Source organism: Lathamus discolor, chromosome 6, assembly GCF_037157495.1.
Source record: "Lathamus discolor isolate bLatDis1 chromosome 6, bLatDis1.hap1, whole genome shotgun sequence".
In the NCBI taxonomy this organism is placed as follows: domain Eukaryota; kingdom Metazoa; phylum Chordata; class Aves; order Psittaciformes; family Psittacidae; genus Lathamus; species Lathamus discolor.
The window spans coordinates 32,227,953-32,241,084 of record NC_088889.1 but is presented as its reverse complement, the minus strand read 5'-3'; the positions used below and the strand labels follow the sequence as shown (position 1 = coordinate 32,241,084).

The following is a 13,132-nucleotide window of genomic DNA, read 5'->3' as shown; positions in this document are numbered from 1 at the left end:
TATTTCAAAGTATCACTACTTTTCCAAGCAGCTTAAGTTACTAAAATGTGTTTGATCCTGGACTTTGTGTAAATGAACTTACCTGACTACCCCCTGCCTTCATATGAAGCAAAAGGAAAGGGAAATAAAAATAAAATAAAATTAGTATCTATGAAAGCAGACTTACTAAAACCTTTCCTAAGCTTACACAGTATTAACATCAGCAAAACAGAAGTTAAAATGCATGCAGCAACCATATTCTGGTTCCAATTTTCACAAAAAAAATTCTGTCAAATTTCAGGGCCCCAAACTTTTAAACAACACAGGCAATGAAATCCTTTTATGAACTTTCATGTGCTCTGAATCAGAACCTAGTTACCTTACAACAGATCTTTCTTTAATATTTTTACGTGAAACTGAAAAACACAACTCACTTATCTTCCAGAAACAATTACTGACAGAAATACCAGAGGCTTATAATTTCACTTAAAAATCACAAATCATACCTTTCATTAACAGCAGTAAATATAAACTCAAAATGTTGATGCCATGTGCAGTATTTATTTTTGATTTCCACATAAATTATTTAATAAACAGAAAGGCAGTTTCTAATTTTAAATGCAAGACAGGGAGCTACAGCTTCATACACAGGCATCCATTATCTCCTTCAGCAACAAAACTTAAAAAAAAAAAAAAAAAAAAGATGAGATCAAAACACCTACGTAAGTCATGTTGCATTTCTCAACAAAGGCATCACAGATCTGTTAACTTCACTGTGGAAAGAGGCATGTACATTGTAACAGAACTCCTCACATTCTTGCAGGAAGTTTCCAACCACTATTTCTCTATACTGTTACACTTAACTATACTGTGCCATGTTTTCCACACTTTCCTCTTTTTAATACTAATCTTCCTCAATTGCTACAGTATCATGTTAGGAATCTCTTTCCATTTCCCTCACATACACTATCCACATTTATTTTGCTGACATCTTTCAAGGTCCTGCGCTCAGCTGCACATTCTACAACTGGTTATGTTCTAGTGGTTATAAATAATTTCGCTTTCTCTACTTTACTCACTGGTTTTACTCTACTCTGCTCCCCACCCCCTTCTCCTCTAAAGCATACAATAGAAAACCAAGCAATGCAACTAACACTGCAAAGCAGTCCACTTCATTTTCCAAGACTCATTAATAGTAAAGGCAGAACCACCATGGAAAGAATTTTTCAAAGAAAGGTAGAAGTTACCTGGAGACAGACACAATGCAAGGAGCAGTTGAAGCTAAATTAGTCAAATTAGTTTGTTGCCGAAATAAAAAAACTGAGAGCTGGTTTTCAATAAAACAGTTGTACGCATTCATGCCTATAATGCCATCCCTAGATATCACTTGGTGTTAAGTGGCAAAAAAAATGTATTATCAAATATCAGCAAATAATTATCTCAAGAAACTCCTCAAACATAATAATATCTATACATCATTTGTAGTCTTTGGTGCTCTCTGAAAAAGATACAGCCTAGTCCTTTGGAAAGGCTTTTCTTAAGTCTGGTGGAGTTACTTTCCACAGAAGAAGCATTTCAACTATTTTTATACAGAACCTTTTAAGTTGTATATATATTCCAATATAATTATATTTTACTGTTAATCATCTTTCCAGACTGCTTTCTTGGCTGGAATTGTAATTTAGCAATTACCTTTCATCTAAGGTTGGCTCCTTTTGTTGCAGGTGAGGCTTAATTCCAAACATTGGTCTAATGTTTGTTGATAAGGCTTTGATGGTGTAGTTAATTTCATTTTCCCTTGTCACATCACTGTCATAACCTAACAAAATCAGAGTTAAAAGTACCAAAAACAAGAAACCAGGAAAAAAAAAATCATAATTTGTTAATTTGTGCAGGTTTCAACAATGTACTATAATACAGGAACAATTATACCATGTATTATTAGTAACATACATACACAACAGAAAGAAAGCAGCTGGGAATAATGAACACTGTTAATGAGACATTCTAAGAAAAAAATTCTCTACAATATCTTTGTGGAAAAAATTGTTAACAAAGATTAAAGGGATACTCAAGGATACCCAGTTTCTGCTTGCTTCGCCTTAACTCAGGGTCACTAATAAAGGACCTCACTACAAGACACCTGCTGTTAAGTTCTGGAGGACTTAGCACCACGCTGTTCTCAATTTCAGGATTCATCATTAGGATGGAATCTATAGGTCTGCACAGGTTTCCTACACAATGCTTGGGGAGGGACAGTCAGGCACATCCAGATGATGTTTACTAAATACGGCAAAAAAGCTAACAGGTGAAATAGTAACAGGATTGTGACCATCCTTTTGGCATGTTTCCCCCCCACAAACTCTGAGATTACTAATGGCAACTTAAGAATAGCTCTCGACTCTAACTGCAAGTACTAGGACTTGATGAAGAGAATTTTTTCTGAAAAATAAGTCAATGTCTGTTCTTGTAAAGATTAACTTCTTTCTTTTATAGTATTTTTGAATACACAGCTTAAGAGGGTTCTGTGTAAAGCACTAGAGCCTAGGAAAGGTTGTTGAGCAAAGATGTGCTAACAGGTCATAGGCAGAAGCTGGACAAAAACTCTGAAGATTGCAATTTTTGATTCAGAAAGCTAAAGCTGACCAAGTCCCCCCTGTGGGCAATTAAATTACTTTGCAGATGTACTCTTTAGGATTTTTAAGCAGAAAGACAGTGCATAGTTTTTATCTCCAATGAAAGTTTAATATGCCTGTCCTGGGTTTAGCAGGAGCAGTCAGTTTTTCTCTTTCTTAGCTGGTGCAGTGCTGTGTTTTGACTTTCAGCCCGGGAACAGAGCTGATAACACCAACATTTTTAGTTGTTGCTAAGTAATGTTTATTCTGACCAAGCACTTCGTGAGTCTCATGCTCTGCCAGGGACGAGGGGAGGCCGGGAGGAAGCAGAGACAGGACACCTGACCCAAGAGAGCCAAAGAGGTATTCCATACCACAGCACATCATGCCCAGGGAGGTAACTGGGAGTTAGCCGGAAGGGCACGGGCTCTCTTCGATGGGTCGAACTCGTTCGCGGTGGTATTGTATTCTCTTCCCTTGTTATTTTCTCTTATCATTATTATCATTGGTGGTAGCAGTAGTGATTTGTGTTATACCTTAGTTACTGGGCTGTTCTTATCTCAACCTGTGGGAGTTACGTTCTCTCAATTCTCCTCCCCATCCCTCCAGGAGCGGGGGTGGGGGGGCAGGGAGGAAGGAAAGAAAGAGGGAGAAAGGGGGGGGAGTGAGTGAATGAGCTGTGTGGCTCGGTTTAAACCATGACAATGCCTCTAATATTTAAAGTGTCTCTTAGGTCATCTAACAGGTTTTAGTGAAAACTGAAGCTAATTTATTACGCAGAACTATATAAACAGTAGCAGTGACAGTTGAATAATGCTTGAAGACTGAGGAATTGACAAGGAGAAAAACAGCACTTGGGAGCTGAGAGAACAAATTTGGAGGTTCATGAACCCTTGGAATAATAACATGAAAAAAATGCCACATTACGTATGGCAAAACCAACAAAAGTTAATTCTACAAAATGTAATTACCACTTTATAACTACTGATATTATCTTGGAATAAATTTTTCCATGTTATGGAAACAGACACTACAACATCAAGATAACTACAATCTTGCATTATACAGATTTCAACATAATTCCATTAGACCTAGGGCCCAAATCTAAACTGTAATTCTATAAAGATTTTTAAGTTACCTGTAATTGGCACTTAGGCTGAGGAAGTTGGGGCTGTTCAGCCCGGAGAAGAGAAGGCTGCGTGGGGACCTAATAGCAGCCTTCCAGTATCTGAAGGGGGCTATAGGGATGCTGGGGAGGGACTCTTCGTCAGGGACTGTAGTGACAGGACAAGGGGTAATGGGCTAAAACTTAAACAGGGGAAGTTTAGATTGGATATAAGGAGGAAATTCTTTCCTGTGAGGGCGGTGAGGCACTGGAATCGGTTGCCCAGGGAGGTTGTGAGTGCTCCATCCCTGGCGGTGTTCAAGGCCAGGTTGGATGAAGCCTTGTGTGGGATGGTTTAGTGTGAGGTGTCCCTGCCCATGGCAGGGGGGTTGGAACTAGATGATCTTGAGGTCCTTTCCAACCCTAACTATTCTATGATTCTATGTCAAAAGTCTTTTTATACACTCTGAATCAAAGCAGTAAATCACTTTATTATCATTTTCTTCACAACAGTTTATCAGTCGTTTGCTCAAAAGGAAATTTTACTTAACATTTTTGAAGCATTTTCTCTACTTAAGATCAAAACAATCTCAAGTCTTCCTGAGATAGCATGATCCAGCTAGCTTTATAAATTATTACTGACCTCCATCTTCTTCAGAATCTAGATCAGATTCTTCACTGTCACACTGCCTGCTATCCCGATGTCCTTCTATCTCATAAGTCCACAGCATTAAAGAGGTGTCTGCTCCTCCAACAGTGACCAATAAACTGTCATCATAGGTCCAGCGGACATTCGTTACATGGGTACTGTGAGCAACATACCTCTTAAATTTTCCAAACTTTCCCTAAGAAGGGAGAAGAAAAGGCACAGATCAAATTTAACCAGTCTACTAGATAAAACAGAAATGAATTGCCAGTACATAAGCAGCATGTTCTTAATTTCTTTACAGTTAATGCATCAGCTGCTTTGCATTTGTATGTATTACATGACTTGCCAAGTTCCTCTCCTATAGCAATCTCATGAAACGATAACCATATTTCCATACCAAGCATGCAAGAACTTGTTTGTAAACAGATTCCAGCAATAAACACTGCATAATTTTTCCTAAGAGACAAAAGAGTCTAACAGATTAAGAAGAAAATGTATATAGAATATTTTGAGTCAATGCTTGTGCACTGTTACCATCCCTAGCATGGCAAAATATTAAAAATTGAAAACATTTACTGATAAATATACAGGAAAACTAGAAAGGTCCAAAAAGAGCAATAAAAATATAATGTGCTTCTGGAATTGATTTTCTATGATACATGATTAAACAATATTAAAGCTCTTCATCTTAGAGAAAGCTGGCCGAGTTTGGACATAATGAAAGTCTATAAAATTATGAGTGAGAAGAAGGTGAGGAAAAAAGTGTTAATTGTGTTCAAAACAAGGGCCTAAGGGGCTAAAAAAGATGCTGATAAAAACACACTGAGAATATTAATGCCTAAGATATTATTAAACAGTGACTGTCCCGTTCTCATTCTTACAGGTTTTCCTATGCATTTATCACTGTCAGTGAGAGGACATTACATGAAATGACTCTTCAGTCTGACTTGGAATGGTTATTCTTATTAACTCAAAGCTTAATGCATTGCAAATTGCAGAGTAATATTACATGCCACCTTTGATCATAAGGACAAAATTATAAAAGCATTATTTTGTTCTGAGTGATGAGTTTTTATAGTTCTGAAAAGGCAGTTTTATTAACCAAACTTCTGCATGAACAGCTGAAAATTACTTACTTTAGCAGGGTATCGAAAAAGTTTCACAAATCCAAAATCATCTCCTGTGGCTAATACTTTACTGTCACTAGTGAGGCATGAAGCAGTTACGTCTGTGACTTCACCAATTATGGGCCAGATTCCTTCACAGCAAGAGCCCAAAACACTTGTCCATGATGCCCAGCCAATCTTTTCTACCTAAAAAAAAAAAAAAAAAAAAAAAAAAAAAAATACCATTTAAGACAGAGCATGCTTTTCCCTAGGCAGCTTTCTTTCATATCCATTTTCAAGAAAAATGGATTTCTTGCATTGAAAGATACATCACATCTAAAAGATAGTATCTGAACATATCAACCATTTATTTCCTGTCTATTCAGGATTTCATTTGAAATACTTAATTTCACCTCTCTTAACTTCCAAACCCCCTAAAAGTATTTAAAAAATCTTGATCTTACCTGCCCTTCAGCAAGATAAAAAGTAAAAATAAAAAAATTTACCTTTCTCAACCCTGCCTTTTGGGCTAACTCATCTGCAAGAGATTTTTAAAGGTGTTTAGGTACCAAAAGAGGCATACAGAAGTCCAATGAGATTTTTATGAGAGTTTAAGTCAACCAAATGTCCAAAAAATAAGGAAAAAAAAAAAAAAAAAGACAGCAAATGCCAAAACAGAAGCTTTTTTCAACAGACCAGTTACATTTGTTACACATCATTCCCTCTTATGTGGTAAGACAGTTGTACTGTACCGTAACTCTAATTTGCAAGCAAGTTAAGGCGGCAGTCTATTTCCTCACCTCCAAACTAGGAATTGTCTGTTTTTTCCCACGAGGAGCTTCAAAAAACAACTGCTCTTTAGCACCAGTGTTGACTTGCAAGAGCTTCCCTATAAAACATATTACATATTGTATATTAACGTTAAATAGAAAATTCCATTAAAACAAAAACATATTATCTTGAAATTGTTGCTAACAACATTAAACAAATTATTTTTTTCCATTGGAAAAAGTTGCATATGTAAACAGAGGACATGGAAGTATGGGCTTCTGAAGATCTGCATCCTTTGACCTTTTAAGTTCACTGTCCTTCCTCCTCCCTTTGAAAACTCTCATAATGCACCACTTTTCTCTCCCGTTTATAGCTGTCCTATCAGATGGTATAGAAAATGTACTGGGTCTAATTCAGAGCCTGTTTGTGTCAACTGGCTGGCCAGCATGCATGTGCTTTTGGGGCTGAACTCACGCTGCCTGGCCAATGGCTGAAGCTGACTCCTGCTTGCCTTTATAATAAGACTTTTCTGAGTGAAATTCTCATTAATGTTTCTGTCCTCTTCCTGCTTTCAAAATTCTCAGAGGCAGATAACTTGTAACACACTTTCAAATTAAATTGGACTGTTTGAAAAGTGATTATGTAGAGGAATAACAGCAGAACTAATAGATTGCACAACTGCAGTGCCTTGTTTTTGTATGAGAACAGGACTAAAGTTAGCATTTAAATTAACCACGCATTAAGACCCAGTCTTTCTGGTGTTTTTGACAAGGATGCACATTCCTGAGCTACAGATGCAACTGCATTACACAGTGCATTATTCAGGAAGTAGAAGTCAAATAATAAACACAGAAAAGGCAAAAAAAAAAAAAACCAACAACAACTCCTCAAACAAACCAATATGCAGAGACAGTTTTTCCTTGAAATACATATTGTAATGATATAAATAGTAGTAAATAAATCTGTCAGCAATAGCATAAATTCATCCTGCAGATGTACTGTATTTAGTCTGTAATGTAATCAATCTTCCAGCAGATTTTCAGAATGAATGTTACTCACCTCTTATGTCCCAGTCCATGTGTGTGATATAGCTGGAGGCTCCCTTGCATATTCCTACTCGTTTACTGCTCATTACATTGTAAATATCTACAAAGTTATCACAGGATGCCACAGCCAAGTACTTTCCAGCCCCTAAAACACAGCAGTACAAACACAAGACATTTTCAAAAACTGCAGTGCTCTGTATATTAAACACAAGTACATTCTGGAATTGAGCAATATACAACTCAGATTTCTTTGAAATGAGCTTGCTAATTTATACATAGTCCTTGACAGACTGATGCTCATATCACATAATCAAAATCACTATGAAATACACAACCGTTACATCATTACATCTTCAAACAGTAACAAATATTTGATGAAACTTTATAAACATTTATTGCACTCAGAAAGTGGTAAAGCTTAGGCACCAGAAAGTAATGTTGCATGAGAAACAGTATCAGTAATTTGCATCAAATTCCTTCTACAGAAAACTACTTTCACTAAAGCAGTATTATTAGTTTGTTTAGGCCATATATCCAAGTTCCTAAATAAGAGCCATACTGTTTACCTAGCCTCACTGGGAGTGCTAAGCACTGCACAGGGGAAAGAAGAAAAGAGATGCCACCAGAACTTTCTGACTCAACAGTTTCAAGCATTCTAATTAGCTAACAGTAACCTCAGTGAAGAGCCAAATTTATGCAGCTCAAAGTGGAACCCTAGGGACCTAAGGAGGCTGCTGGATATTCATGTTTTAAAACTGAGTGTTGTATTCAGGAGGTTACTATGAGCAAGCTTATTCCAATAATCTCATCCTCAAATGAGGAACATAGTCCTTGAAACCTAGTATTTTTCAAAAATGTTAATATTAACCTTCCTGGCTTGTTTGCTACATGTAAAAAAGTACTACAAATCTCTACTTTTTTTTTTTTTTTTTTTTTTTTTAAGGTTACAAAGTGTGCTTAAGCTACCTTGATATAAAAATCTTCTTTTCAATCACTTACCAGGAGAAAAACGGATCTCTGAAATAACATCTTTCCTGTGCTGGAAAGAGACTAGATCCTCCAGGGTATCTGCATTAACTATCAAAAAACTTCCATCATTGAGACCAACGGCTAATGCTTTTCCATCAGGAGAAAAGCAGCAACATCTGCCTCCTATGAGGAATACAGAAATGGCATTCAGGTACATTTACAGTGCATGATTTCTCTTTTAAAATTATTTTTCCAGTAGCAAAGGAAAGCTCTTCTTACAGTATATAGTCTAATAAAATTTTTTAGAAGTTGTCAAGATAATTTCCAAGTTCTAAATCTGTGATAGCATACAGAAGCTACTGGCAAATCAATACACAAACAACCCCAGATTCTTAGGTTACAATTTATTAGCATTCTAATTGACATATATACTACCTTAGTAATACAGATTAATCACTACTGTCTATGTATTTTAAATTTTCTCTCCTTATTAGTCTCTGGTGCCAGTTGTTTGTTACCATTTGCTCTGGTAAAGAGAACACAACTGGAAAGGACCTTCTGGACTCACAGAATCCAGTTGTTTGCTATCATGGTCACTATGTCATATAGTCCTTTTAATAAACATGTCAAGTTTCATTTGAAGGACAGTTTAATTTCCAATCTAAATTTCTTTATGGTCAGCTTATACACGTGTTGGTTTTTTTTTTTTCATGCCAGAATTTTCCATTAGCCTAAATAGTTTTCTCTACTACTTGTTCCTCTGATTAACTTGTAGACAGTAATCCTTTATTTAGCTGACTCCAGCACACAGCTTCTCATTCACTACCCTGTAGCTCCTCTTTCTCTACACTCAACTTCCAGTTCAATTTCATTCAGTTGAACACAGATGAGAACTGTACACCAAATAAGATTCTGATTAGTCTCTTGTAAATTACCTGAATACTTCATTATGCGCTGGGAAAAATATCTATCACACAAAATTGTCATCCTGCAATCAGCTAGATCATCCTGAGCTTTCTGCTCCTCAGTTACTCCTCAGCTACACAGACATTTTTCTTACAATTGGCAAGTCCTGCCTTTTTTCATTACCAAATATTATCGTATTTCCATCACTGCAGTCTGCAGAAGTATCCAGCTCTTTCTCTACAGTAGGCAGCTGCTTTCTAAGATTGTCAAAGCATCTCAGAATGTCTCATGAGCAAATTAAGTCATTGCAGTCCTTATTTTTCTGCAAAACTACTTTTAAAAATATTAAAAAATATCAGTTTTAAAGACTTGAGCAGACTTCACCAACTCGAAACTTTGTTTAATCCTTGCTTGTACCAGCTCACAGCTCTTCTTACATTTACGTTAATCAACCCAAATCATCTTCAACTAAGCTTCCCATAATGCTTTTCTGAACACCAAAAAGATAATGCCTATTGTATAACTTAGTCTAACACAGCACAGTTACCATAAAAAGCTTGTTAAGGCCAGATGTCACTTAAAACAGATTTCCCATCTGTCAAAATAAAATATAGTTATGTAGTATACAAGTAAGAATTTTATGACTTTTCTTTCCTTGACATTCCAGATTTTTCTAACATACACAAAGAAGAGAAATTCAATGTTACTTTTAATAATTTGAGCAAAGAAAGGAATTTATTCAACCTTGCTTTTGAAAGATTCATAACACTAGTGAATATCAATTGAATTCAGTTAAATTTTTCATACTAAGCATCTTACCCTTCTTCAATTTGCGAACAGCTAACATACAATGGCTAGGAGATAAATCCCATATTCTTAAAGTTTTGTCATCACTTACAGTGGCACAAATAGGTAAATGAGGATGAGTAGCTAGACCCCAAACTTCCCCCTCCATGTGACCCTGAAAAATACAATGAATAAGATGATTTTGCATTTTAAACTGAAATACGAAATAATAAATTTAAGGAAGTTAAAAACCCACCAGCATCAACAAAGAGAGAACATGCAGAATATGCGTATCTTTAGAGGATTATAAAGAAGTATCTGAATAGAAACATAGAACACCTGAAAAAAAAACATTACCCTGCTATTTAAAGTGCAAATTACAGTAACTAGTACTAGAGAAAACTTTTACTGAGAAATAATCCTCACCCACATCTCTGCCAGTGACATAATGGGATCAAGTGTACCCTTAGCAAGTTTGCTGACAACACCAAGCTCTGCGGGAAGGCTGACATGCCTGAGGGATGGGATGCCATTCGCAGGGACCAAGACAAGCTCAAGAACTGGGCCCACACAAACTGCATGAGGTTCAACAAGGCCAAGGGTCCTGCACCTGGGTCAGGGCAACCCCTAGCATCAATAGAGCTGGGGGACGAAGGGACTGAGAGCAACCCTGCAGAGGAGGACTTGGGGGTACTGGTGGATGAAAAGCTGGACATGAGCCAGCAGTGTGCACTTGCAGCCCAAAAAAGCCAACTGTATCCTGGGCTGCATTAAAAGGAGCATGGCCAAGAGGTAATGGGATGTGATTCTGCCCCTCTACTCTGCTTTCATGAGACCCAACCTGGGGTACTGTGTTTAGTTCTGGAGTCCTCAGTACAGGAAAGATATGGACCTGTTGGAGAAGGTCCAGAAGAGGGCCACAAAAATGATCAGAGGGCTGGAGTACCTCCCCTACGAATAAAGGCTGAAAGAGTTAAAGTTGTTCAGCCTGGAGAGAAGGCGGCTCTGGGGAGACTTTATTACAGCCTGTCAGTACATAAAGGAACCTATAAATAAAGATGGGGACTGACTTCTAAGAGGACCTGTTGCAAGAGGACAAGGGGTGATGGGTTTAAATTAAAAAAGAATAGATTCAGACTAGATATAAAGGCAGAAATTTTATACTATGAGGGCAGTGAAACACTGACACAGGTTGTCCAGAGAGATGGTGGATGCCCCACCCCTGGGAACATTCATGGTCAGGTTGGATAGGACTCTGAGCAACCTGATCTAGTTGAAGATGTCCACTGCTCAGTGCAGGGGGATCAGACAAGATGACCTTTAAAGGTCACTTCCTACCCAAACTACTCTATAACTCTATAATCTACAGTGTTTCTTTACCTTTGTTCTAACCTATTCTTAAAAAAAAAAAAATCTAGTTCTTTATATATTGTATTGGAAGCTCAGAAGTGTGAATTAAAAATCCACAAATTTTTATCTAAGTGTGAAAGAAAATCACAGAATATGATGTAAAAAAATCTGTTCTGTAGTCGGGCTTAAGAAATGTGGTCTCTGGTACGGCAAAGAAAATGAAAATGTTTTTTACTTAATTACAGATAAAATCTAAAAATCAGCTTCAAAGAGACAGCTTTTTAAAATAATAGGTGTAATAAGTACTAAGAAAAAGCTAGTACGGATTTTGGTGGAGGATCCACTGTTTCATACGCCTTGTTTTAACAGGAATATGATCTCTCTCTGTTTGGAAGGATGAACTTTATGAACAAATCAGTACATGAAATTCTGTGATCTATTTTGCTTATTAAAGAGTCATAATGTTTTAGCCTAGCATTAAAAAAAAAAAAAAAAAAATCTATACAGTGATAGTAACTTGCTAACTTCACTAGTAATTTAAATGCTTGCTATTCCACAACAGTGTTTACTTGAAAAAGAAAACAGTGTTTGTGGTATGGACTATTGACTGAAATTCAACACGTACCTGAACCAGCAGAGTTATTGGTCCACTTTTATCCACCTCTAATATTTCACCATTCTTTGTGCCCACCAAAATATGACCATGTCCTAAAGATATGGCACGTATAGAAGGATTATCTTCTAAGAGAAGACCTAGAACATTAAAATGTTAGAAGACAGAAGACTTTCAAGCATCCCTTAAAATGGATTTTTCACACATTACATTCTTATTGTAGAAGAAGATACTCAGTAATAAATAAGTAAAATCATTCCTGCATAGAAGAACTTAAATGTCTGGATTCATTTAGGAGTATTTAGCAGTTACCCAACTGACACTAATCTTTCTTCTCAACTGAGTATCTCCAAAGTTTATTCAGCCTCACTCATTGGCAACCTTTGTGAAAAATTGTGCATGTGAACTTATTAACTGTACTACCATACTGCTGGCATTTATGGTACCTTCTGATCTAGATTTTTATTTTACAGATATGAGAGTGAGATACTCTGTAGCAGAATGTTTTAGTTAATGGGTGTTTCCACTGATGATTTTTGAAAAATCAAACCACACACATTGGAAAACAGCTAATGTAAACTGGGGGGGAGAGAAGGCTATCCTGAATGTTACACAGGGAAAACTGTAAACTGTAAAAAGATCAAGAATAAATGGTAGAAACAGGAATAATAGTAATGAAAATTTTCTTAAATAATTTCAAAAGACGTATGCATTTACAGAAAACTGAGACAGAGATATATTAAGACCTTACAAAACTAACCACAATTCTCCTTTACATTCCTCCTCCAAAACATGAAAAATAAGACAAGATACTTCACAATTAGAAAAATAATAGGCGCTCTGGTTGCTACTTAAAAATTAACTGCCTGGGTGGGGTAAGATCAACTAATCAAATAAGGTAAATATTATGATCTGCACCCATGCAAAGGCACTATAGCATACCATTTCCCCTCCCAACAGAAAACTGACTTATTCAGAATCAATAAAGCTTTTAAAAAAATAATGTTTAGTATTCATTACGTCCAATGTAGATTTCTTCCTATCGGTGAAAGCAATTCCACAGTAAGCTTTCTAAAGAAAGTATTTTAATAGAATAAAGTCTCTGTTACCTTTAGACCCAGGGGCCAAAGCAGCCCTTTTGATGGCATAGGTTTTGAGACAACGTTCAAAGGTATCATCCCAGAGAGCTACTACCCCATCCTTTCCTCCAGTAACAAATCCCTGAGGTTAGGGGAAA

At 36.7% G+C, this 13,132-nt stretch overlaps 1 protein-coding gene across 5 annotated transcripts in view; it reads right to left on the bottom strand.

Annotated features, from left to right (window-relative positions):
- EML5 (EMAP like 5) overlaps positions 1 to 13,132 on the bottom strand; it is a 101,987-nt gene that overhangs the window by 28,916 nt on the left and 59,939 nt on the right. For all 5 annotated transcript variants that reach the window (XR_010613973.1, XM_065685869.1, XM_065685870.1 and 2 more), the window contains exons 19-27: positions 13,005 to 13,116; positions 11,908 to 12,035; positions 9,966 to 10,107; positions 8,271 to 8,423; positions 7,285 to 7,416; positions 6,255 to 6,343; positions 5,485 to 5,661; positions 4,343 to 4,544; positions 1,672 to 1,798 (exon numbers count right to left, since the gene is read on the bottom strand). Coding sequence is in view for 4 of the 5 variants with exons in the window: in XM_065685869.1 (XP_065541941.1) it covers positions 1,672 to 1,798; positions 4,343 to 4,544; positions 5,485 to 5,661; positions 6,255 to 6,343; positions 7,285 to 7,416; positions 8,271 to 8,423; positions 9,966 to 10,107; positions 11,908 to 12,035; positions 13,005 to 13,116 (1,262 nt within the window). In the remaining variant the exon portion in view is untranslated. The remainder of the gene's footprint in view (positions 1 to 1,671; positions 1,799 to 4,342; positions 4,545 to 5,484; positions 5,662 to 6,254; positions 6,344 to 7,284; positions 7,417 to 8,270; positions 8,424 to 9,965; positions 10,108 to 11,907; positions 12,036 to 13,004; positions 13,117 to 13,132) is intronic.